Consider the following 26,335-nt stretch of genomic DNA (forward strand, 5'->3'; position numbering starts at 1 on the left):
TTTTCATGTGGGGTCTGGGAATTCAAACTCAAGGTTCTTGTGCTTTTGAGACTGGCACTTTACCCACTGAGCCCTCTCTACACAAGCTATTGAAAGACTTTTTTTCCTTCAGATAGATTTTTGCCTTTCATTGAACACTTTCTGTTATTTGTACATGATTTTGTTAAATGTAATGGTGAAGTCATTATTATTCATTTGCTGACTTTAGCCTACTGAGCTTAAAGATTTTATTATATATTATTATTATTATTATTATTGTTATTACAGTCTTAATATTTTTTGAGATAGGATCCCTGCATGTAGTTCTGTCCTGGAACTTCTAATGTAGGCCAGGCTTGCCTTGAACTTACAGAGATCCACATGCTTCTGCTTCCCAAATGCTTGGATTAAAAGCATGTAGTACCACATCCAGTAAGATCTGTTAATTATTACAAAATGTCTTAAGCATTGCCTTCCGCCTAGGGCCTGCCCTTATTTTCAGATGTATCCTCAGTGGAGGTCACTTGTGAGCTTTCTGGGAAAGAAGCTGTTATTTTCTTCTCTCATGTCAGTGTGGCCTGACAGCTGCCACCAGGTCATACCTAGCTATGTTCATGTCACCTCATGTCTCATGCTTCAGGGCATCCTTGAGGTAGCCATGCAACCAGACTCCAGTCCGGCAACTTGCTTCTGGGGACTGGGAAGGTAATTGCATTTGCAGTCCCGAGGACATCTATTGTAGAATAGTGTGGCCCAATCCCAGAGTGATTAACTAGAGCGCCCGCTGGGGAGCGGCTGTCCCCAAGGTCAACTGCTGGCTCCCGCTCCTTTATTTCATAGGGAAACAGCGTAGAGTGCACGGGGACAGATATTTCCAGAAAAAAATACAACCAAGCTACTCTTGTAATTTTAATCAGACATCATGATGGGTGCTTGGATTTACAAAGAGGCAGGGCTTTGGTTTTGGGCAGTGGTTCTCAACCTTACTGATGCTGGAACCCTGTAGTATAGTTTCTCCTGTTGTGGTGACCCTCCCCAACCATAAAATTATTTTGTTGCTACTTCATAACTGTAATTTTGCTACTGTTGCGAACTGTAGCATAAATATCTGATATGCAGGATATCGGATAAGCAACCACTAAAGGCGTCGGGTAACCCACAGGTTGAGAACCACTGTTTTAGGGTATTACTAAGTTGGTAGTAGATAGTAGGTTAGAAACATTTTTAAAAACTGAAGTATTTTAATTAAGTTTGGTGCTCTTTTGGTGTTAGATGATATTTTGATTAATCTACTTCAAAATGTAAGTCCACCATACTCGAGCATCTGAGGTCAGAAGAGGGTGTTGGATCCCCTGGAACTGGAGTTTTAGATGGTTCTGAGATACTGTGTGGGTGCTGGGAATCAAACTGGGGTCCCCTGGAAGGGCAGCTAGTGCTTTTAACCACTGGGCTATCTCTGCAGCCCAAACAACTTTATTTAATAACTTCATGAAGACATGGAGAGACCTTGGAACTAGAACTGTAATGCACACGTAACCCTAAGTCCTTGGAGCCACAGGTACGCGAGGTAAGTGAAGACCTCATCAAATGCAAATATACCCTTTACTGTTTGCATTCTGTAATCTTTCAGGACTTGCTCAGCGCCTTGGATGCCAAAACAGCCCTAGAGAGGGAAGCTAAGCTCTTCCAAGAAAGGCTGCTTGCTGTGCAGCGAGCCTGGGAGGCGTCAAAGCAAGAGCTGAACCAGCTGAGGAAAAGCTGCCAGCAGCTGGACCTGAGCTTGAAGGCCAGCAGGGATGCAGCCGCAGGCTCGCAAAGCCAGATCTCCTCCTTCAGGGAGAAACTCGCAAAGGTCCTTGGCAGCGGATTGGATATGGCTGGGTCCGCGGAGGATGCCATATTGGAGAGGATTCGAGAGCTGCGCGTCCAGGAAGAGAGCAAGAAAAGGGTGAGTAGGCCATGGCCCCTTACAACTTCCTCAGCAGTCACTCAGCAGCCATGTCTTAGAATTAGTTAATTTACAATGGAGCACGTTTGCGCCACGTTTAGATGTACATAGGATGACCTGAGTCACTGATGGAGTTGGCGCTGTTCACGTGGAGCCCTGTTTCTCCTGCGTTTAGCCATGGGGCATGAGCTCTGGCAAGACCCTGAGATCATGGCTTCTGAGATGTTCAATGACTTTTTCTGTTTCTTTTTTTCTTCCTTCTCCATTCACACTGCCTCCATGTGCCTCTGTGTGGTGTGTATGTGTCTGTCTGTGTGTGGTCTGTATGTACCTAGTTGTATGTGCCTGTGTGTGGTGTGTGTGTATCTGTTTGCATGTGTCTCTGTGTTGGCCGAGACTGCTCATTTGTTTCCTGACTGCTCAGACACAAATAGTCACACAGAAATTCTATTAAATATAACACTGTTTGGCCAAGATTCAGCTATGTTTCTAGCCAACTCTTATATCTTGAACTAACCCATTTCTATTAATCTATGTATCAGCACAAAGCTGTGGCTTATTGCTGTACAAGGGAGCGGTTATTGCTGCTTTTTGTCCTGCCTGGCTCCCGGCTGCCCGGCTAGCTTTACCCGAAATAATTACACGGAAACCGTATTCATTTAAACACTGCCTGGCCCATTAGTTCTAATCTCTTATTGGCTGACTCTCACATATTGATCTAACCCATTTCTAATATCTGTATTGCCACTTGACTGTGGCTTACCAGCATGACTCTAACCAGCGTCCATCTCGGAGAGGAGAGCCATGACGTCTGCCTGACTCTGCTTTCTTTCTCCTAGCATTCTGTTAGGTCTACTCCACCTATCTAAATTCTGCCTTATCAAAAAGCCAAGGCAGTTTCTTTATTTGACCAATGAAAGCAACACATAGAAAGAAGATCCTCCTACACCAGCTTATTGGTAAAAATCCAGCATCTGTCTCCTTCGGCAGCTACATGGCATCTCCCTGACTCTGCCTATTCTCTCTCTATATCTCTGTTCAGATTTCCTGCCTGGCTTTAGTCTGCTAAAAAAACTGAAACAGCTTTATTCATTAACCAATGATAATGAAACATATTCATAGTATACAGAGGGGGATCCCACATCACCTCTCTTTTTCTGTCTAATTAAAAGCAAATTTTTAACTTTAACATAGTAAAATTACATATAACAACAGGTTCAAGCAAGAATTACTGTTACAATATTTGGTCTATTTGTATATGGCAAAACCAAAGAAAATATGCTATCATCTATTTTACTTTTGTGAGTCTAAAGTTTCATATCTAATTTATCTCTTATTATAACCAAGGGAAACTATAGCTGTCTGTCTTCAACTCTTCAAAGACCCCAGAAGGATATAATATTGCCTAAGTAAACAGGAAGTGCATTGCAAGCAACTTCTAAAACTCTAGAAACGACAGAGACATCTTGCTGCCTGGACAGTCATCTGAAGTTCTTCTGTACCATCTTCAGCCTATAGGCCCATAGTACCCAGCAGACTTTTCCATGAAGGAGGAAATTTGAAGATCTGTTCTGTCTTGTAATGGCAAAGTTCATCAGCTACTTTCTTCTATGTCCTGCAGAATGTCTGGCAGACTCTTTTATGAAGCAGGAACCCTGAAAGACTATCTCACCTTTAAGCGAGTTCAGCAGTCATTTTTCTGTGGGTCCTGCATGCAGTTCATACAGCATACCATTAAGCACTCCAGGCAAGAGCAGTTTCTTGTTGGAATGGCTAACAAACTCCATAAGGAGCCTCTTTGATGCCCATCATCCTCTTGAAGTAATCAGTACTGCCAGAAGCAGACATATCTGATTATTGAGATAAGCCCAAGTTCTTAAAACCTTTTAAATGCCATAATCTGTAGGTCTTTGGAATGCTGAAGATTATCTATCTAACTGAAATATGTCTCTGTACATCTAGAAAACCTAACTACCATGACTAAAGGTTTGATTATTATAGATGACTATCTATTAACCTGTATTTTAAAATTATATGTTACATTTTAAAATGAGCTCTATAAACATAATACCTTAAACAAGAGTAGAAATATACATAGTGTAGCAAATTGACCTTAAATTTGTATCAATAGTTTAAAGTCTATACCAATGCAAGGTATTCCTTTCTATATCATCTCCCCCCACCTTCTTAGAAAGTTTATGAATTTGTACATAGTTTTCTCCAAACTACTTCCTTATTGTGTGAAATATTTTTAGGGGTTCATGAAGACCTTTCAGGGGCTCTAGTTCCATCAAACCACATCAGTCTGGAAGGAATCCATAGGTTCTCATCTTCTGTGGAAAAAGAAGAACAACCTCTTTTTCAAAGCAACATATCCTTAGATCCAAATCTTTAAGTCAAGATACCTTTATGTTGGTTTAGCTTAGCCACCTGTACAATGAAATTTTTCTCTGTAGTTAGCTTATTCGCAGTCAAAAAGTTCAAAGAAAACACAATAATATACATAATCCTGACTCTGTATATTCCATCTTGAGGTGGCTTATTTTTCTTTACTCCTTTAATCTATGACTATCTGTACTCTTTTATATTACTTTTACTCTTTTATAAAGACTTTGTTTTATTTTTTAAAAAACATTTACTTCTTTCTCTGTCTATATTATTTTTTCTCTCTCTCACAAGCCTGTATATATTTATCCAACACTGTGACCCATTCAGAGGTAGTTTTATTTATTTTTATCTGAATCTGTCTTTATTGCATATTTGTAATCATTTTCTTACCAGGAACACTTTTTAAAATCCTAAGCAGCATGGCTAGGACTAAGGCTGCTTTGCCTTTTGGCCCTGCTCAGTTCAACATGACAGAGGTCCATTCAATACCAGCTCTGTAAGCCATGCTCATTGCTCCAGCTCCAGGGACATAGCAGGTTTATGTCATCATTAAGCAATTTGTAATGCACTGCTCACAGACCCCATTTAGGTGTAGGACCTTCTGAAAGAAACAGAGTTTGTTCTGCCAGCATGAACTAGGAAGCCAGATCTTAAAGAAGCCACACAATTTTTCTGCTGCTAACACTGAGTCAGGATGACTTCTCTTAAAGGAGCTGTGCTTCTACTTGCCATCAGCAAACAGAGTCTATCTGAAAAAAATGAGGCTACCAATAAGCTGTGCTTAACTCTGGTTCTTTTGTATCTAGAATTCCTTTCTAAGCTCTCTCAGTTTTTATGTGGCTGTATTTGTCCTATGTTGGCATGCCATTTGTTGTGGAGACTGCTCATTCATTTCCCAGCTTCTCAGAACCAAATAATCACAACTATTAATTACAACAGTGTTTGGTCAATGATACAGTTATATTTTTAGCTAGCTCTTACATCTTGAATTAACCCATTTCTATTAATCTATGTATTGGCACAAGGTTGTGGCTTACTGTTAAGGATCTGGCATCTGTCTCCTTTGGCAGCTACATGGCATCTCTCTGACTCTGCCTACTCTCTCTATAAATCTCTGTTTGGATTTCCCTCCTAGCTTCACTCCCTAAGCCATTGGCTGTTATTCATTAACCAATGGTAATAAAACATATTCATAGCATACAGAAGGGAATTCAATATCATCTGTGTGTGGTATGTATGTATTATTTGCATGTGTCTGTGTGTGGTATATATATGTTTGAATGTGTCTGTGTGTGGTGTATATATATATCTTTTTGCACGTGTCTATGTATGGTGTGATTGTATCTGTTTGCATGTGTCTGTGTGCAGTGTGTTTGTATCTGATTGCTTGTTTCTGGGACCATGCAGGTGCTTGGACTATGGAGGTTGGAGGTACATATCAGGAGTCTTCCTTTGGGACAGGCTCTCTAGTCAACCCCAGAGTTCAGTGGTATGGTCAGCCTCATTAGACAGCTTGCCCTAGAAAGTCCTGTCTCTGCCTTTCAAGGCTAGAATTACAGGCAAGCCACCCGACCCACAGTCATTGACATTGACTCTTGGTTCTGGAGTCCCGCATTTGGCCCTCTTGCTTACATGGTGAGCACTTTAACCATAGGGCTATCTCCTCAGCCCCAGAGGTTTATTTATTTATTTTTCAGTACTGAAGATGGAACCCAGACTCTCACACTTGGAAGGCAGCTCTATCAGTGGCCTGCCATCCCGGCTTTTTAGATTCTACTTTCTCATCTTATTAGCAACGAGTACAAAGTTCACAGTCTTTGTTCAAAGCTGTAAAACTCTTTGAGTTCATCAAATCTTGTTATTTTGGGGGAGTGAGTGGTGTTTTTGAGGTACAGTTTCATTATATAACCCAGCTGGCTTCCAACCCACAGGAACCCCCCCCCCCCCACTTCCTTTATAAGGTCTCCCGGGGGCAAAAATTGCAGGCCTGTTCCACTGCACTCGCCAGTGTGTTTTCAAATTTAGGGTATTCACGGGCTTGTAAACTAAATATATAACAAAGCCATATATCAACCATGGACAGTTCTCCACAATGGGTGTAGACTGTACCCTATTGCCAGCCACACTCATAGTGCTCCAGGGGAACTTGTGAGCCACTCCAATGGGGGTGAGTGGAGATTAAATAGCCCGAGTCATTGAGGGTTTGCTGTCCCACAGAGTCAGGTCAGGCCAAGTCTTGCTAGGAAATAAGTTACCAGTATTTGCCTCCTAAGATTATTGTTACTAGTGGCAGTCAATGGAACAGTTGTTATATGTTATTAACATGCTGTTTGGAAAAATCAAAACAACAAATGTTAACAGTTACTGCTGCGTCTCCTCCCCTCCGTTCTTCCTTCTGTACCCTGTGCTGAGGCCCAGGAGAGCCATTGAGGGGACCTAGTCAGTAACTAGTCAAAGGGGTCATTCAGGTTCCAGTAGATCTGTGCTTCTTTCTGTCAGCAGTTGTCATCTACAAATCTGCTTAGCGGTGACTTCAGCTCAGACTTGGGATTGTCAACTCCAAAGGATGGTCTGTGCTCTGGTTCATGAGGCTTGAAGGGAAATGGCATCACGCTCGTGCATAGCCTCCCACTATAGCTAGCTCTTAAACTTACTTCACAGGAGACACGTGTGCTTTTCCACCGTCTTTCCATGTTGCTCACTCACAGGCCGGCCGGCGCTGTGTCTTTTGTGTTTCTCTGTCTCCTCTCCTCCTTCTGCTGTCCTGAGTGCCTATGGCTTTATCATCTCCTGCTTTATATCTGACCCTGCTCCTCCTTCATAAGATCCTGCATCTAGGGGAGTTCATGCAATATTATTCTTTCCACCTTCGACTTATTTCACTTTGCAGTGTCCCCTACGTCCATCCATGTTACAGTTAAAAAAAAAAAAGAGTAATAGAGGAGCTGCTATGTGCACTAACCTGTTCCAAGATATTTACTAAATATGGATCTTGGAAGGTTTTTTTTATAGACCTTAAATATACACAATAAATTTTATTTTTAATTCTTTTAAATTTTTGAGTGAATGTGGGGTGTGAATGTGTGTGTCTGTGTGTCTGTGTGCATGTGTCTGTGTGTCTCTGTGTGTATATATGGAGGCTAGAAGTCAACCTTGGGTCAATATTGTTCCTCAGGTACCATTCTTTTTTTTTTTTTTTTTCATTGAAACAGAGTTTTTCACTGGCCTGGCCTGAAAACCACTAGTATGTTTTGCCTGACCAGGAGCCTTGGGGATCTGCTTGTCTCCACCTTACCAGGCCCTGGTTTTGTTATGTAGGTTCTGCTGACTGAATTCAGGTCCTGGTCCTTTCAATGGAAGTGATTTACTGGCTAAGCCCTCTTGCCAGCCCCACAAACGACCTTTGTTTTTTAAAAAGTTAGTTTAGGAAGGCACTTGTAAATTTAAAAATCAACCAATAAATAAGCTTGCTCTACAAGTAATTCTCATGGCCTTCTTAGCCCAGTGCACAGCGTTTTTATAGTTGAACGGCACCCTGTAGCGTATACGTATCACTGAGGGTAAGAGCACCTTTTCCTGTGACTCAGTTTATAAACTGGAAGTCAACTGAGGCACAAAATCATTTCTAGAACTGGGAGGAACTTCAGGAAGATGTCTTGAGCGGTAATACATATGCATTGGTGGCTAATGTTCTCCCACACATTTTATTGCTTTTCATTGTGTTTATCTCTGCTTCCCCTTCCTATTTTAATTCCGTGAAACATGGCCTACAGTTGCCAGCATGATGTGTATGTTTATTTTCTGAAGCAAAGTGGTGTAAATTGGTTAAGCTGGCTATGCTCCCCCCACTCCCCATACAAATGAGAATGATTCAGTCTTTTTAGTGTCTTTCTCGACCTCCCCTACCCTGTGATTTTTCTCAATAGCTGCGCTTCCCATTTCAAAGCCCCAAATCAAGCATGTGGCTGGTATCTTGCGTGACTCATCTTCAAGTAAAATTGGGAGAAAATGGATTTTGCACATTGTCTTAGAAATGTTTTCGAAGAATGGACGCTTTACAGATCGCCGACTCTGTTTGTGGAGGGCTGCTTCTCGCTGCCAGCTGCCATGGCCACAGGCAGCCAGCTGTGGAGTCCCCCATGTGAAGGCCCTGCAGGCTTGGCCCGGCACACTGCCCACTTCCTGTGCCTTCTTACATTGCTTTTCTTGTTTACTCTGTGGCTAGCCATTCTCCCTCTTCTAGAATTGAATTCTCAGTGGAACTGAGGTCACCGCCCCCACTTCTTCACTAAGTCATTTCTGCTTCTCCCTTGAATGTCTGCTCCTGGCAAAATTTAATTTTCTCTTTAAAAAGCTAAGAGCAGGGATTCTTAACTGTGGAACTGTTGATATTTAGACTGCAGAGTCTTTTTTTTTTTTGAGGGTCTTATGAAGCCAGACTAGTCTTGAACTCATGATCTTTTTGTCTCTGCTTCCTGGGTGTGCACCATCACACCTAGCTCTGTATAGGATAATGTATATGTAAATGCATTTGTGTATATATATGTGCGTATGTATGTGCTGTGTATTTGTATTTGTATATATAGGTGTATGTGTATATATATGCATGTGTATATATGTGTGAGTGTATATTTGTGTCTATGTGTGTATATGTATGTGTGTGTGGCAGGTGGTGGTAGTGTCCTGTGTATTGTAGGGTGTTAGCAGTGTCTATGTGTGTATATGTATGTGTGTGTGGCAGGTGGTGGTAGTGTCCTGTGTATTGTAGGGTGTTAGCAGTGTCCTAACCTCTGCCTGTTAGAGCCCAGAGCAACCCTCAGTTCCAATGTGAGACAACCATTGTGTCTCCAGACATAATCAAATGTTTTCCTGACAAGGACAAAGTCATCCCTGTTTGAAACCTTCTGCCTCAGAGGAAAGCCCTGCTGCTGAGTCCCCAGGAACCCAAAAGAACCTTCTGAATGTTATTTAGCCTAGAATTTCAGGAAATATAATAGATGACGAGGAACAAAAAGACATGCAACATTTTTGGATTTTACATTTTGTGGCAAAGTTTTCTACCGTTTGAGGTATTTCCTAATTTACTAATCTGGATGAGGATTGATTATGTGTAGAGATGAGGCGACCTGATCAATTTTCTCCCCATTTCCTGAATTACATACAGAGTCACACAAGCTCATCCACCTTGGTGTAGATATTCTTTCTGCTGGCGTTGCTTACTGCCTCAACTGAAAGTCTCACAGTCTGGAGGCTGTGCGGGTGCTGTGGACATATAGCTTGATGCTCCTGAAGACCCGAGGGAAGTTCCACAGCCCTAGTCCTCCAAATCTCACAGCACCCCTCCCCCCGTCATTTTCCTGCCACTCACTGGAGCAGACATTTCCTGAGATGCACTGGCAGACTTCCACTGCCCTGCCACTGTCAAAATGGCTCTTTAAGGTCACGCCTGGGTGTGATGGAGTCTGAACAGCCAGAGGCTTAGTGCCTCCATCCTTCCTAGTTGTAATTGGTCCCTGCTCTGCACTAACAAAGCACCGCTAACTGGGTGGCATCAGCACAGCTTCCTAGCTCACAGTTCTGGTAGTCAGAATTCTGCCGTCAAGGTATAGTTAGGGCTGTTTCCTGTTTTTGTACATCTCACCTGGCTTCTGATGGTTCAAGGCCCTCCCTGGCTGGTGCATGGGTTTGCCCCACATTTTTTTTTGCAGTATTTTCCTTTTATAAACATCTGATTCTGCATCCAAGTTTCTTTTATAAACTTTTATAAAGACACTGGACAAACTAACTAGATCTCATCCCAACAACCCAATGGTAACACTATATGCAAAGAGCTTATTTCTAAATAAGCTCCATTCTGAGGTCCTTAATAACATCAGCTTACCTTTTCTGCGAATACCAAGTTAACCCGTAACAAAAGTTGGCCTGGACAAAGAGGGAGGGATCAGTGTTAGATAGAGGACATTGTTGGCCCCATGCACTGACGTGGAGGAAGGGGAATGCGGCTGATGTTAAGCTTTGGTGTTAAGCTGCCTGATAACATACTTTATATACTTCCAAATGGAAGATATTATTTGAATAAGTGAAAAAAGTTGTTTATGTCCAAAAGGTCCCCGACCTTAGGTGCCCCAAGAGGCTTTTTCTGGTCACAGAGCTTTGGTGTTGTTTGGTAGAGTCTCAGAGCAAAGGGCCTCTCTGTGTAGATCAACAAATCTCCTTGGGAGGTGAGCTAGCTCTAAGCACATTATGGCTTTACTTACCAAGTCTCTCTTGTTTCTTTTTGGAGGGTAGCCTGCTGAAGTACCTCTTTAACTAACCAAGTTTAGGCATGGGTTTTTTTTTTTTTTTTTTTTGTGATGCTCCCATTCTATAGCCCCTACAACCTTCAGGACATTCAGACAACGCTAAGGAAGAATGGAAGAAAGAAAAGTCTGTTGGTTCTTTAGACTTCTTGGTGTAAAACGCAGCAGGCTTAATGTTTGGGTGGGAACACCCGGGGACTGGTATACAGTGTTCTCAAGAATGGAGTCAGATGGCGCTGTTAGGTTATGTGAGTAAGTTTATGTACATTTAGTTCTGAAAACATTAACAACAATAACACCTGTGTGTTCTGACAGCTAGCAAAGCTTCTGAGCCTCAGCTTTGTGATGGGGTGGACCGGGAAGGACCACAGCTCTTTGTGATGGGGTGGACCGGGAAGGACCACAGCTCTTTGTGATGGGGTGGACCGGGAAGGACCACAGCTCTTTGTGATGGGGGTGGACCAGGAAAGGCCACAGCTCTTTGTGATGGGGTGGACCGGGAAGGGCCACAGCTCTTTGTGATGGGGTGGACCGGGAAGGGCCACAGCTCTTTGTGATGGGGTAGACCGGGAAGGGCCACAGCTCTTTGTGATAGGGTAGACTGGGAAGGACCACAGCTCTTTGCTCTACTCTGAACCCCAGACTCTATGTAACATGAATACGGTGTGTACAGTTTAGCCATCCACTTGTTAGTAGTCTGCAAAGTGGCCTGCATTGGGTTTTCAAGGCTCTTTGGAGCATCCTTGGGTCTACACAGGTGGTGTATAGGCAGGGTTCTCTTGGCTTTGACTCAAATACTTTTGACCCTCATTTGTCTCCTAGATTTCTAGTTGACAAAAGACTATAGCTAAAAAAAAATAGTTTGGGCAATATAACATATGACGATGTCTTTTTTTCTTTTATTATTTTGAGACAGGATCTCATGTAGCTCAGGTTAGCCTTAGACTTAGACTTGCTTTGTAGCCGAGGATGACAGCATCAACACCACCACCCCCCCACGCCACCTGCTCAGTGCTAGGATTATAAGCAGGGCCACCACATCTGGCTAGCAGAGGGAAATTTCTGAAGGTTTAAAACCTCTTTAAGAACATCAGGTTGGTTGACCTCATATATTGGAGGGGGAATAATGATGGCACATAGTGACGGCCACATGGTGCTGAACTCCTATCATGTCCACGGACGATAGTTCTTAGAGCTGACAAGATGAATTGAGGCTTCTCAGAATCTTCTGCTCTGTAATAATATTAAATATCTCCTTGGTGGGGGAGGAGATAATCCCTCAAATATGGTTCTGAGTGTCTTACCATCCAATACTGATGTGTGAAATACCCTCTGAAGTGTAGGATGAACTGTATTGTAGGCATGGTACTCTGAGGGCCAGCAGTCATAGAATGAGATTTTAGTTTGTCCGTCTAGCCTTCTCCAGATGTCTCTCACTTCAGCCCACTCTGGGACATGGAGTTGACTAGCGTCTGTCGTCTATTGAGCTGGATCCACTACCTGTTTGCTGTCTGGTATCAGCAAATCAAAGACAGCTTCAGCCATCAGAAGAAACATCTTTTCTTGTATAGGAATGCTTGGGCTGGGAGTGGGGACATGGAGGCATGGTATCATGTAGACCAGGCTGGCCCGGAACTCCTGACAATCTTGCTTCCATCTTCCAGTGCTGAGAACTTGTTTGTTTTTAATGGTGAATTGTTTCAGAGATTGAACCCAACCTCATAAAGGCTAGGCGCATACTGCTGAGCTCTGTGATGGCTTCTTTTCAAAATCTTTACAAAGTTTATTTATTTTATTATTTAAATGTATGAGTGTTTTGCTGCATGTATGTATATGTACCTTGGCAGTCAGAAGAGGTCATTGTATACCCTGGGAGTGCAGTTTCAGACAATAGTGAGCCACCATATTGGTTCTGGGAATTGAACCCTGGTCCTCTACAAGAGCAGCAAGTGCTCTTAATGACTGAGCCATCGGTCAAGTTTCTCATGATGAATTCGTAATGCAGATCTTGAAATGCTAATCATTTTGAATTACAGAAAATAACAGAGAATGCTGCTCGAAGTCTTCCTAGGTAAAAACAAGGACAGAAAGTTATATACACGGCACAACCTGGGCTATGTCCTTACAATACAAAACAGATACATAAAATAAATAAACAAATTAGCTGAATAAATAATTGTTTGGAGGATCATGGGAGATTCTTTTCCTTAATGACTATTTTGCAGTATACATACAGGTATATATTGAATTGTATTATATTACTTAGAGATGGATGGAAACTCAAGTAAATGTAGACTTTCTTTTCTAATTTATGCTTATTGGTTCTTCACCGATAAGGGTAAGTCAGATCAAATCTTAGGTATAATAGTGTTTAAAGAAAAATGATGGCAGCTTCAGTGTCCCGCATTAAGCGAGTTTATATAAACGACTAAGAAAAAAAGCAAAGCCTGAGTTCTGTTCTTGATTTAAACTCTAAAACAGCTGAGACAACGGAGACGACCAGCGCTGTGGGCCAGCACTGAAGTTCTGTGTAAACATCTACTACTCTTTGCTCTTCCGCCTCCCCAAACAAAACATATTTATTCACCGGCGTTTTAGCCCAATTTTATTGAGCTCAGCATTTTCCAAAAAAAAAACTGAATTTAGTAAAGTCAAGGTGGGTGGTCTGGAAGTGTACTTTAAGTCTGAGATTAAACTTTTGCTCTTTGTTTTTGGGGACAGGATGATCAAGACAAAGGCGAGGCCATGATGGGGACACCCACTGAAAACAGTTTACCTGAGCTAATGGGAGCTACTAACTCCAATCAGACAGGGAAGGAAATAGCATAGGTCCAAACTAGTCCCTCTCAATGTGGGTGACAGTTGTATGGCTGGGTCAGACTGAGGGGCCACTGGCAGTGGCACCAGGATTTATCCCTACTGCTTGTACTGGCTTTTTTGGAACCCATTCTCTTTGGATAGATACCTTGCTCAGCCTAGATGTAGTAGGGAGGGCCTTGGACCTTCCCCAAAGCAATGTACCTTACCCTCTCTGAGGAGTGGATGGGGGTGGAGTGGGTGGGGGTAGATGAAGGGAATGGGAGGAGGGGAGGGAGTGGGAACTGGGATTGGTATGTAAAAATTTTAATAATAATTTTTCTAAAAAAGGACAAAGGTGAGGGATTCCTGGGAAGGATATAAGTACTGGGAGAATTTCTGGTGTCACCAGATTAAAAAGAATTTGACCTTTCAGATGCTAAAATGATAATTTGTATATAATTGCACCACTGAAGTCTAGGGCATATATAACCATATTCAGTCAAAGGCTAAATAAAGGAAAAAGTCTGTCTGCATCGGAATTCTCAGGGCACCTTCAGGCTGTGTCTCATGACAAATTCACCACACAGTCTTTAATCACTTAAGTGTGGTAAGAGAATCTCTGGGGAAATGGCATCTTTGTGGCTCTTGAAATTACTTTTTATCTGAGTCTTTTTCCTTCCATCTTAGCTTCGAAATCTCTAAATTAATAACAAATTTTGAGGTGAGAAAGTATTATCTGTAAATATGTGTTGACTAAACTTGTTGAAGGAATTATAGAAAAATTATAGAAAAATGAAAAACATCCACCATTATCGGTTCATTTCAAACAGGAAAGCAGCTACAGATGACCTACTTTATTTAAATTGAACTTTTACAAGGAATCTGCAAGTGGGTGTCACAGTGGTTATGCTTTTTGGTCCGAGTGGCGGATCTGAACACTTTGTTGCATCCAAACATGGCTTAGCCTTCTTCTCTGTCTTTGTTTCCAGATGGTCTCCCAGCTTGAAGTCCAGATATCAGAGCTTGTTGCACAGTTGGGAAACGAAACTGAGCTTCACCGGAAAGCCCTACAGAGAGCCCAGGAGGCAGAAAGCAAGGTAGAGGCACTTCAGGGTCAGCTGCATCACCTGGAGGGAGAGCTGCTTTCTGGAGATGTCTTGAGAGACAACTTGAATCTTGAGAAACAAAAGGTAATAATGGGATGGCATATCCGTGGTGCGGGCATCTGCCGTGGGTTAACTCTGTACCTGAGAACATTCTGAACATTGCAGTGTTTAGACTGGTCATGCCTTGAGTTACAAACAAATTTCCAAGGAATAGTAAGCCTCTTTCTATTGTTTAGGGTTCCCTTGATAGTCAGTCCAGTTAAAGTCAGTATATATTTATTGTATGGCCACTCTTTATGAGGTTGGGAGGTTTGGGGTAGCTGAAGTATGGGTGATTTATAGTTTCTATTATTAAAGGCTTAGCACTTAATAGAGGAGGTGGGCATTAAGATGCCCTGCTGTACCCTAGACTATATACATTATAGTTGTCAAGTGTATTAATAAAGTATTGTAGACATTTCTGGGCAATGAGGAGATTTTTAGAAGAGAGGAGATAATTCAATTGATCTTTGAAGGATACATAGGATTATTGTGGGGGAATGGGCAGATGCTGTAGAAACAGCATAAACAGTTAAAACAAAGGCATGAAGTCTTGTAAATGCTATACTCAGAAAATGCAGAGTGGGTAACCATATATGGTGGAATGTGGCATTCTTAGTGGGGCCAATGAAGATCCTTTGGACCTGAAGTTCCTTTTCCTCTATAGAATATAAAGCATCATTAATGGCCGTGAAGCTCAGACCTACCGGTGTTTTTGTCAGTGGTAGGTCGCATGTATGAGGGTGGTCCTATATGACCATGGCTGGGCTGTTTTGTATTGGCAGAGCTGTGCTTACCACACACAAAAACCTGGGTCGTATACTCAGCAGCTCAGAAGTTCAAAATGATAAACTCATGGGTGGTGGGTGATGTGCCTGTCTGTGCTGTCCCCACGATGATCTGATGCTGCAGAACCTGGATCCTTCGTTAAGCAACACGCGCCTGGTGGAGCTGAGATCTCACAAAAGAACCACTCAGAAGGGAGGGAACCAGTAGGGTAGCAGGAGACAAGCGTCCACCCCAGGGACCTGGGCATGGGGAGGGCAGCGTGACTTGGAGGTAGTTTTGCAGAATGGTGAGGAAGTGAGCTCGCTTGCCTCGTGCCGAGTGTGGCTGGAAGGGAAGGGGTGCAGAGTCATGCAAAGCAGGGTCGAAGAAAGGCTTTGTGGGTAATAGTGTGGAGGCGAGAACTTATGAGCTACAAAGGTCCATGAGAGAGAGGGCAGGAACAGAAAAGGAGGCACATAGGATCAAGACTATAGGGACAAAATTTGTCACGAGAGATAGTCTTTGGCTGAGAAAAGTGTATTCTGGAAACTCGCTCTTTATCATTTTTCTGAACTTAAAAGAAATTGAGGATATGCCATGGCTACATTAGGGATCAGAAATGCAGAGACGCCTAAGAGATGTCTGTGGAAGCCAGCGCACACGAGATGGGTGGATTAGAGACTGGTCCACCTGGTGCTCTGACGGAGATGGATGTGGGATGTGTCAGGAACTTGGAGGCAGGAATGACAGCTTGTTTCTTATTCCCATATATGGGGACATGATCCTCCTCTTCCTTTTCTTCTTTCTCCTCCTCTTCCTCTTCATTCTCTTCATCTCCTTCCCCTTTTTCTTCTTCTTCTGGCAAGGATTGAATTTCACTCTGTAGCTCAGGTTGGCCTTGAACTCCATATCCCAAGCTGGCCTGGACTCACTCTTTGGTGCAGGCTGGTCCGGAACTTGTAGCAATTTTCTCGCCTCTATCCTAAGTGCTAGAATTACAAATGTGAACCACCAGGACCCATCTCCATGTAGGTTGATTTCTCTTCCCTTCTTTCCAGACAAGTGTTATCGTTAGTCTTCATTAAAATTCTGCCAAAATAGTTCTCAGTTATGAAAGCAGATTGCATAAGCTAATTATGTCCACAGTGAGTGAGTTTTCCACAGATACAAGTAGTAAAATGGCCATGTAAAACTGAAAGTAGAGTTGCAGAGAGGTTAATTGCTATATAAAATCTAGACTAGTGCAATATAGGGTAGAATGCCTGGTCTCTAACTCACGCTGACCTGTGATTCGAAGGAATAAAATACATGGAATCCCATTTTTCCCCCTACAAAGCTGAACATTTTTAAGCCAGTTGGGCATGCCTGTATTACTAGGGTGCTGAGGCACAGGACAGTGAGACTGAGATAGCCTGGGCTACATAGTAAGTTCAAAGCCAGCCTAGGGTACATGGTGATAGCCTACCTTAAAATTTAAAAAAAACAAAATAAAAACAACAAAACAAAAAACAAAATATAGGAAAAAGGAATAAAACAACTTGCCATCAACCACAATCTTAAAAAGAGAAAGATTTATTTTAGTTTTAATTATGTGTATCTGTGTGGGTCTGAGTGTAGGTTTGTGCACATGAGTGTAGGTGCCCAAGGAGGCCAGAAGAGGGCATTAGATCCCCTGGAGCTGGAGTTAGAAGCAACGGTGAGTCACTAAAGGGTACTGGGAAACAAACTTGGATACCCTGCAAGGACCGTGCATGCTATCAACTGCTGAGCCGTTCCCCCAGCTCCTTGACTGTAATTATACAGAACAGCTAACGTCCGTGAGAGAGGCGCTTCCTCTGTTGGGCCTTGGTTGGGTCCCATTTGAATCCCTTCTTGCCTGCATGTTCTGGCATGCAGACTAATTGGGCCACACAATCTTTTAAAAAAAATTTTAAATTTTAGATATTAAACCTCTTTGAATGCATAATTGGTAAAGATCTTTTCCTGTTCTGTAGCCTGCCAATTTGTTCAAATGCCCTCGTCCTTTGTCATACAGAAACCTTTGAGTTTCATGAGATCCCATTTACTAATTGTTCTTAGTGCCTCTGTTTTACCCACAAAGTCTTTTCCTGTGCTAAGGAGTTCATTCCAGTTCCTCACTTTCTTTTCTCTCAGATTCTGTGCTTCTGGTGTTACAATGAGGTCTTTTATCTATTTGCAGTTGAGTTTTATGCAGGGTGATAAGTATCAGCCTGCATCCTTCTACATGCAACTATCAGTTTGACCAGCATCAGTAGGTATAGATGCTGTCTTTTATCCGGTGTGTATTTCTGAAGTCTTTGTCAAAAATTAGGTGTTCATAGGTATGTGGTCTTCAACTCAATTCCATTGATCAACATACCTATTTTTATGCCAATACCTCGTGGTTTTTGTGCCTACAGCTCGGTAGTACTACTTGAGATCAGGGATGGTGACAACTTCAACAGTTCTTTTTTCATTCAGGATTGTCATTCAGGATTGTCATTCAGGATTGTTTCAGCTATCCTGGTTTCTTTGTGTTTCCATATCGAAAACTGTCCTTTCCAGTTCTGCGAGGAATTGTGTTAGAATTCCGATGGGGATTGCATTGAATCTGTAGATTGCTTTCAGTAGGATGGCCATTTTTCATATATTAATCCTACCAATCTATGCGGGTAAGTCTGCTTCCTCCACTTAAAATACAAGCAATAGCAGCTAGGTCACGTTCAAGCACATAGCAGAGATGAAAGAAGATCCCAAAGGGAAAGCACGGGAGCAGGAGGAACTGGTGGCATGAGAATGTGGATATGAAGCTGTCTGTGCGGTCAAAGCGTGCTGAATGATGCTACAGTGATAGTTATTGTAGGTTATAATGACGATAATTAATTTGTATTTATCTGTATGCTACTTAACAAAATGGGAAAATCTACGCTTGCAGATAATTCCATCCTGATGACTAAAATATAGATAGGTCAGGCCTTGAGCTGACCCACTTGGATGGCTGGAAATGATACTCTTTTCAGCATCTAATTGTCTGGAAGTGCCAGATGCTGAGAAGGTACCGCCATGAGAAGGCATTGTCGGAGACAGAAGCCCAGTCCCGCAGTTAGCACAGAGCAAGTTCACTGACGGATTGATCCACTCACCTAACACACACTCAGCATTCTGTCCGAATACACTCAGAGAAACAACAACAGCAAATGAAGGAAGACCTTTAAGCATTGTGCAAGTTTAGTTGGTTAAACTGTGAACCGTGTGGGCTGGAGAGATTCTAGGGTTAAGAGCTCTTGCTGCTCTCATACAGGCCCCAGGCAGCAGCCACCCAAGTGGTAACTCACAGATGCATGTCTGTAACTCCAGTCTAGCGGATCCGATGCACTCTTTTACCCGCCTAAGGCACGGCCTGCGTGTGGTGCACATCATTCGTACATGAGGGCAGAAATAAATAAAAATAAGTTATTATAAGAATGCAAACTATGGCATCTTCCATACAGTTATGCTTTAGAGTGTTGGTTACCTAATCATGTTATATTAAACACTTTAAAGAGCATTTTCTAATGCCCCCTCCCCATGTGTATGCATGCACATGTGTGTGTATGAGTGTGTGAGTGTGTATGAGTGTGTGTGTGAGTGTGTATATGAGTGTGTGTGAGTGTGTGTATGAGTATGTGAGTGTGTGGGTATGAGTGTGTATGAGTATGTATGAGTGTAAGCATGTGTATGAGTGTGTATGAGTGTGTAAGTGTGTGTGTGTGAGTAGGCCAAAGGTTGAAAACTCACATCTTCCTCAGTTGCACTTCACCTTATTTAGTGAGCTACGGTCTCTCACTGAACATGAAGCTTACTAATTTGGCTACACTGGCTGCCCAATGAACCCCAAGGCCTCCTCTTGTCTCTGCTCACTTCATGTTGGATTTACAGGCATATTCAGGGCCTGACTTTATAAAAAATATATGTTTTGCAGTTCAAACTCCTGTCACCGTGGTTGGACTGCAATCCCTTTATCAACTGAGGCATCTTTCCAGTCCCATTAAAGCTTTTTAACTACCCCCCCCCAACTATTGTTCAACTTTAGTGTATATGTGGAGAACTTTGGTTTTGGGGTGGTCACTGAGTGCTGGGACAGCTTGGGAGGGCCAAGGTTGCAGGGGCTTTATGTCAAGGCACACAGTAAGATCCCAGGGTGGAATTAGGAACATAGCCCATTTGTTGTATGGCAGGACTTAGAGGTGTGTTTGATATTAAGCTGACATCAAGGTTCCTAGCCAGGACAGTGCAGAGAGTTTGCACAGGAAGATGGCAGAGAATTGGTAAGGTGGTTCAAACATTCATTAGAATTTCGGCTCTGGGAAGATATAAAGAGACCCGCTTGTGTGAGAGAGGACTCTGTGAGCCCGCACCCTAACCCACACCTCCCATGTTCATTCTTGTTTCTGGGTCTAGTATCTGAAGTTTCTGGATCAGCTTTCAGAGAAAATGAAATTGGGCCAGATAGTTGCTGACCTTGGCTTTGACATGCGTCTGGATGTAGTTTTAGCTCGCGCAGAGCAGCTAGTCCGCCTTGAAAGTAATGCTGTCATTGAAAACAAGACCATTGCTCACAACTTACGGAGAAAGGTAGGCAAAGTTGCGCTTCATAGTACTGAGAAAAGAAACTTCTGGAAAGCCTAAGTGTTAAAGTGACTTTATTACACTGTGATCAGCAGTGTGTTTAGAAAGCATATTATTAAAAAATATGTATTTAGAAGTCGAGTTTTAATTCAAAGTTTTGAAAACCTAATTCATGGGTCTATTATCTGGCTCTCGTGAGCCTTGGAATTGCCCATTCTCATGGTGGTCTTTATATCCATGACTCAAAACAGCAACTAGAACCATTTGTCTGTGTTCCATGCTGAAGGTTGGAGGGGAGAAGAGGGAAGCCAAAGACTCAAGTGATGGCTTGTAAAGAAGATTCTGGAAGATGCTAACTGAACTTATGTTTATACCACAGCCAAACCTGGCTGCAAGAAAGACTTGCAGACAGAGCCCCCAAATCTCCCAGTTTCTTCCCCTTTGAGCAAGGAGGGAAGCTGGGGGCACCGAGCGGTTCTGTGTGTGCCAGCTCTATTGAGCTAGACAGTACAGAGAGAAGGGCTCGCGTTTCTCCAATTGAAGGCAGAGTTGGGAATGGTTTACAGCAAGTGAGAGAACGGACGAGTGAAAGGGAGAAAGCATAATTATCAGCTGTATAATTATCAGCACCAGAGAAGGAAGAAAGGACGCGCAGATGTGTCCTTGTACTACTTTTCAGGATAAATGTTTCGTGTAGCGGCTATACAGTGAGTCACATCTGGATCCTTGGATTCTGCCAGACTGTGAAATCTTGGAATAATCACATACCTCTCTGTTTCTTCATATTAAGACAGGAATGACATACACCTCACAGGAGCGTTAATTTTAATAAGAGAAATTTTGAATTCCTGTCTCATGGAATAAATTTGGTTCTCAGCATCTGCCCCAGTTCACCCTAGTTCTGGGGAAATATATATATATCCTGATAACCATCATCAGGGATGTCAAATGTACCAAAATTCTTTCTTCACTTCTCCTTGGAGAATTGATTTCCTGGCTTAATGCCCAATGCTATTCTTTCTTAAGAATTATACCATCATTGAAATTACTGGTGTATTGAGTTTATCAGTGGACTTTTGCATCAGGGTGCAATTTGACCCGACGAAGCTCAAGAAAGGGAATTGGGGGCAGCCCAGATGGTTCGCTGGGTGGAAGTGCTTGCTACCAAACAATCTGAGTTTGATCCCTCAGATAGGAAGAGAGGATGGATTCCCACAGGGTTCTCTATAGCCTCCACACCCTGCACACACGGTGTGGTATGCCTGTGCTCTCCTACCATACACACGATAAATAAAAATGTGCTAAAAAATTGGATAGGCCCACACCTTTGAAGCATAGTCAATGCTTATTGGATTCCGTGGGAATGAAATAGGAGTGATGATGGTGATGGTGATGATGGTGATGATGATGATGATGATGATGATGATGGTGATGATGGTGATGATGGTGATGATGGTGATGATGAAATAGTGACAGACAGCTTGAGGCTGAGAAAGGTGGCGTTGGGTCATGGCGGGGAGCAGGATAGACGTCAAGTGAGGTGGTTGGGCTGAGGTTTCAATAAGATCAAAATGCATTGTACACATATATGAAATTTTCAAAGAATAAATAAAGCCATTATTCAGCATGTTAAAAGGGATTTGATTAGAGAAATATCTGGCAGGATTGTTAAAGGGTGGTCCAGGTGTGGACACAGCTGTCCCTGATAAGAAATGCAAAGTAGTTTAAGTTCTTCCACCTCTTATCACTTAGGGGATCATGAGGGCTCACATGGCAGTCTTCAGCCCTGGGCATCGTGGGGGGAGGGGTGGGGGGGCGGATAGGGCATCGGTATTCAACAGTTCTTGCCTCCTCCTCCCGGGGTTTGTGACTAGTGACAGAACTGCCTGGATTTACTATCTGCCCAGTGAAGTGACAGGCAGAGCCCAGGAGACTCTCTCCTCTGGTAGTCATTTTCTACCACCCACTCTAATTGCCTTCATCAATCTGATTGCCAACAGGCAGTGATGTTCAAGAGCTTCCTCCTAGCCTGGGTGGAGGAGCTCATAGCCTAACACAAAGAGTTCAAAGAAGCGAAATCTTCATGAAGTCTGTTTCTGAGATTTGGAAGTTTGTAAACAATTTCCTTAAATGTCTCCTGGGCACATCTTCTGTGAGAATGTATCAACCCTCCTTGTAGGAGCTACTCAGCCTGGTGCTGAGGGGCTCAGATCATCTCGGGAAGTTTTCAGTCTGATGCCGGACCTCTTGTTCCAGTAAACGCTAGTGCAGCAATAGTGGCCACTGAGCGGTGGAGAGGATTTTGTCTGTCTTATTACATCCTACTTATTCTGCTCTTGATAAGCCTATTTTATTAGTCTTAGAAGTAATTTTACATTTTTATTATGAGGCACAGAATATTGGACGAAGCAGCTGTGGAGAAGCTGACTTTTGTCATATTTTCTGGGGCTCCTTTGTCCCCTTCTTTGTAGCTACAGAATTAATTCTTGGAAAAAATATGAATAAAAAAATTCAATCAGGGAAAGGAACCCAGTGACCTTTTTTTTGATGTTTTGCAAATGAGTCTCATTGACGTGCAGATAAAAATCGACATTATCTGAGTAATTCATTTGTATTTACTGAGTGTTCAATTATTTTGTCAAAAAAAAAATCCGTTTGTATCAAACCAGCTAAAGACTCAGAAAGAAAGACTGGAGAGCAAAGAAGTGCATATGAACCTCCTTCGACAGAAAATTGCCCAGCTGCAGCAGGAGAAGCAGGCACGCACAGCCTTGGCTGAGGAGAGGGATGAGGCCCAGCTCTCCCTCAGGAAACTGGAGAAGAAGGTGGAGAGGCTGCAGAGGGAGCTGAGCGCGTGCCAGGAATACAACACTGAGCTCAAAGCCAAATTGGCTGACACCAATGAACTCAAGGCAAGTGTGTGGCTCCTTTCTCTGTCCCTTTCTGTCAATGCACCTCAAAGTATACGCTAAGGAATGACATCTTTGAATCAGGCATGGCGGTGCATGGCTCCAATACCAGCACTTGAAAGGTAGAAGCAGGTAGACCAGAACTCCAAAGTCTCTCTTGGTTATATAGAGAATTGAAGGCCAGCTTGGGTTATGGAAGACCTCAAATAAAAGGGGTCAAAAAGGTGGGGCTGGTGATATGGGTTCAGTGTGTAATCTCCTCCTGTAAGTGGTCTGATAAATGTATGTATGGGATTCCTGGGGAAATTCTCGTTTCGTTGGGGTCTGCTATTTTAACTGAAAGACGGAGAGACAAGTGTCTATGTAGAGTGCCTGCCTTTCCAGTAGGCCAGCTACAGAAGTCTTGGTGAGAGAAGAGTTTGTTTTGGGGGAGATGAGGAAATAGAGGCTCTCTTTACTGAGGGTCAGAATATTGTCTTAGGGTTGCTATTGCTGTGTTGAGACACCATGACCTGGGGAGGGAAGGATTTATTTAGCTTACATTTCTATCACAGCCCATCGTTAAAGGAAGTCAGGGCAGAAACCTGGAGGCAGGAACTGATGCAGAGGCCATGGAGATGTGCTGCTTATTGGCTTGCTCCTCATGGTTTGCTCAGTCCGTTTTCTTGTGGCACCCAGGGCTGCCAGCCCAGGGATGGTCCCACCCACAGTGAGCTGGACCCTTCTCCACCAATCACTAATTAAGAAAATGTCCCACAGGCTCGCCTACAGTCTGATTATGAAAGTGTTTTCTTAATTGCGGTTTCATCCTCTCTGATGACTTTAGCTTGTCTCAAGTTGACATAAAACTAGCTGGTACAAAACTATATTGTAGAAAAGGCTCATAGACAGGGGCGATGGACTTGTCCTGTTGTACGTCATATCTGACAAAGTTCAGTTCTGGAATTTTGCTTAGCAATTTCCCTCTTGTTCAGAGGAGGTTTATTATTTATTTATTTATTTATTTATTTATTTATTTATTTGGCTTATACGTAGGACTTCATTTGATTGGAAGACATCTACCCATATTAGCCAGAACAATCTGTCCTGAAATATTTTGAGTCTCAATTTTAACTGTAGCATCTTGCTGGGCGGTGGTGGCTCACACCTTTAATCCCAGCACTCGGGAAGCAGAGGCACGAGGATCTCTGTGAGTTCAAGGCCAGCCTGGTCTAGAGAGAGAGAGTTCTAGGACAGCCCGGACTGTTACATAGAGGAAACCCTGTCTTGAAAAAAGACAAAAAAATAATTGTGACATCTTAGAGGCTGAGGCAGGAGGATTATGCATTTGAGGACATCATTGACTGTATAGTGGGAGTCTGTGTAGGCAAAGCAAAGTGAAACAGAAACAAAAAGTATCTACCTATTTTTACTCAAACATCGTCCAGGAAATATCTAGAACACTATCTTACCAAATATCCGGACGTCATGACCCAGTCAAATAATATTAACCATTGTAATTCTGTTTGATGGGTGACTAGTAATCCATTGCGTGGATGTACCACCTTCTGTTCGTCTCTTAACTGGACACCCGAGATCTTTCCACGTGGGGCTGTTACAAATGAAGCTGCTATGCACGTTGTGTTCCAGTTCTCATGTGCATCCCCATGTCCGTGGCACACTGAGGCCGAAGACCTGGACTCCAGGTTATCTGGATATCTCCTTGAAAGATCCATGCATTAGGTTCTTTTGAGCTCTAGACCAAGAAACAGCAAAACCCTTTCCAGACCAAATGTTAAATTTTAAACCGATGAAAATTATCTTGGCGTGAAAACCTAAGTATTATGGAAATGTTTTCGAAAGAGAACGATTTTTGCGTAGCTCTCCCTTCTTGTGTTAAATTTAGAATAATTTTATGATATCGCTTACTTAAGACTACATAAATTGGTCAATTGCATTACATTTTTACCACTATGAAACCAAAACCAATTTAGAAATCAAAGGATAAAGACTCAAACTAAGACATTAATGATATTAATTCAGTATAACTGGTGATGCTATTCAACTAAAATCACCATTAACAAGAATGTGTAGTGCCGCCTGCAACTTTTGAGTTTGCTCTGACTTTGGGTTCTCCCTGTATGATGGAGTGGGTTCTACCACGTGCTTCATTTTACTAGGGCGATCCCCCTATACACATGGTGATATAGTTTGACCTTAAGTTTGCAGGAATGTATATATGACTTATGTATGTATTTGTATTATTCTTTTCTTATTAACCTGGGGTTATTAAAATAGTGTTACAGTTTGGCACAAATACCACTCTATAAGCAAATGCAGGCACTGAAATCTTGTGGAACAATTCTAGGGATGTGGAAGAGGTTATGTGTAACCTCTCTATAACCAGATGCTTCACACCCTGCCTTACATGTTTGGACCTCAGGAAATTCCTCAGCACTCACTCTCTCTCTCTCTCTCTCTCTCTGTGTGTGTGTGTGTGTGTGTGTGTGTGTAAGGGAGTGGGCATGCCACATTCAGAAGGCCCTCTCAGTGGCCATCAGAAGCCTGGCTTATTCTGATTTCATATGGAGCATTCTAGCCAATGCCTTTATTGTCTTTCCTCCCCAGTTCCAGGGAGTTGCTGGGGCTCTGGCCTCATGCCGGTCGCTAGCCAGGAGGAAGGCGTGAAAGCCCATCTGCTGGCTATTCTCTGGGAAGGATATAACAGCTCTATGTCTCCATTGGCCAGAACTTAGCCTCCTGACCTTGGTTAAATGAGGTCAGTCTGAGGAATAGGTCTTAATTCTGGTCAGAGAGAAAGAACAGACCAGCTGTCTGGTGGAGAGCCTTAGCTGCGGCCTCTAGCATGTGGCCAAACCCTTGTAAGAGCCCTGACTCAAAATCAGGTCCCAAACCCAGGGGCGAGCCATTGGTGTCTCCTTTGTGGTCTCCCAGAAAGCATCAGAGCAGACTACAACCATCAGCCATAGGCAAAGCTTTCTTCTCTTTCTGACTTTCTCCATATATCCCCCATATGGAAGCTACTCCCCATGTTCCTTCCCTAGGGACATGGTTCCTACCCTGCCAGTGTAGCCCTTACTATACTGTCTCCTCTTCCTGGAGACAGCTGTTTGACAGTGCCTCCCCCCCCCCCCCCCCCGTCTCCTGGATTGCTTTTCTCACTGTGCACAGTAAACAGGGCCTGCGAAGGTAGACTGTTTGCTTTTTGAATTGAGGGTAACTTTGCTGCCAGCTCCCCAAGTGTGGGCTGCTAGGGAAGGGGAGGGAGGAGAGACGGCACAGCGGGATATCTCCCTCCCTCACAGAGCTGTGTCTCTGTGGACACAGCATCTATTTTGGCCACCAGGACACCTTAGAACAGCGGCTCTCAACCTGTGGGTCATGATCCCCAAGGGGTCAAATGCTAAGAAGATAGGAAAACACAGATATTTACACTCTGATTTATAACAGTAGCAAAATTACAGTTAGAATTAGCAATGAAAGTAACTTCAT

The 26,335-nt window shown here is 43.0% G+C and overlaps 1 protein-coding gene across 3 annotated transcripts in view; it reads left to right on the plus strand.

The window, feature by feature from the left end:
* The window catches only part of Ccdc170 (coiled-coil domain containing 170), a 55,357-nt gene that overhangs the window by 17,599 nt on the left and 11,423 nt on the right, over positions 1-26,335 (plus strand). Inside the window, exons 5-8 of one of the 3 annotated variants that reach the window (XM_038317669.1) lie at positions 1,610-1,927; positions 14,415-14,603; positions 19,767-19,940; positions 22,604-22,846. In XM_038317669.1, coding sequence (XP_038173597.1) covers positions 1,610-1,927; positions 14,415-14,603; positions 19,767-19,940; positions 22,604-22,846 — 924 coding nt within the window. Of the gene's footprint in view, positions 1-1,609; positions 1,928-14,402; positions 14,604-19,766; positions 19,941-22,603; positions 22,847-26,335 lie in introns of all 3 variants that reach the window. The other 2 variants (XM_038317670.1, XM_038317671.1) reach the window with 2 other exon arrangements.

Source organism: Arvicola amphibius, unplaced genomic scaffold, assembly GCF_903992535.2.
Source record: "Arvicola amphibius unplaced genomic scaffold, mArvAmp1.2, whole genome shotgun sequence".
In the NCBI taxonomy this organism is placed as follows: Eukaryota; Metazoa; Chordata; class Mammalia; order Rodentia; family Cricetidae; genus Arvicola; species Arvicola amphibius.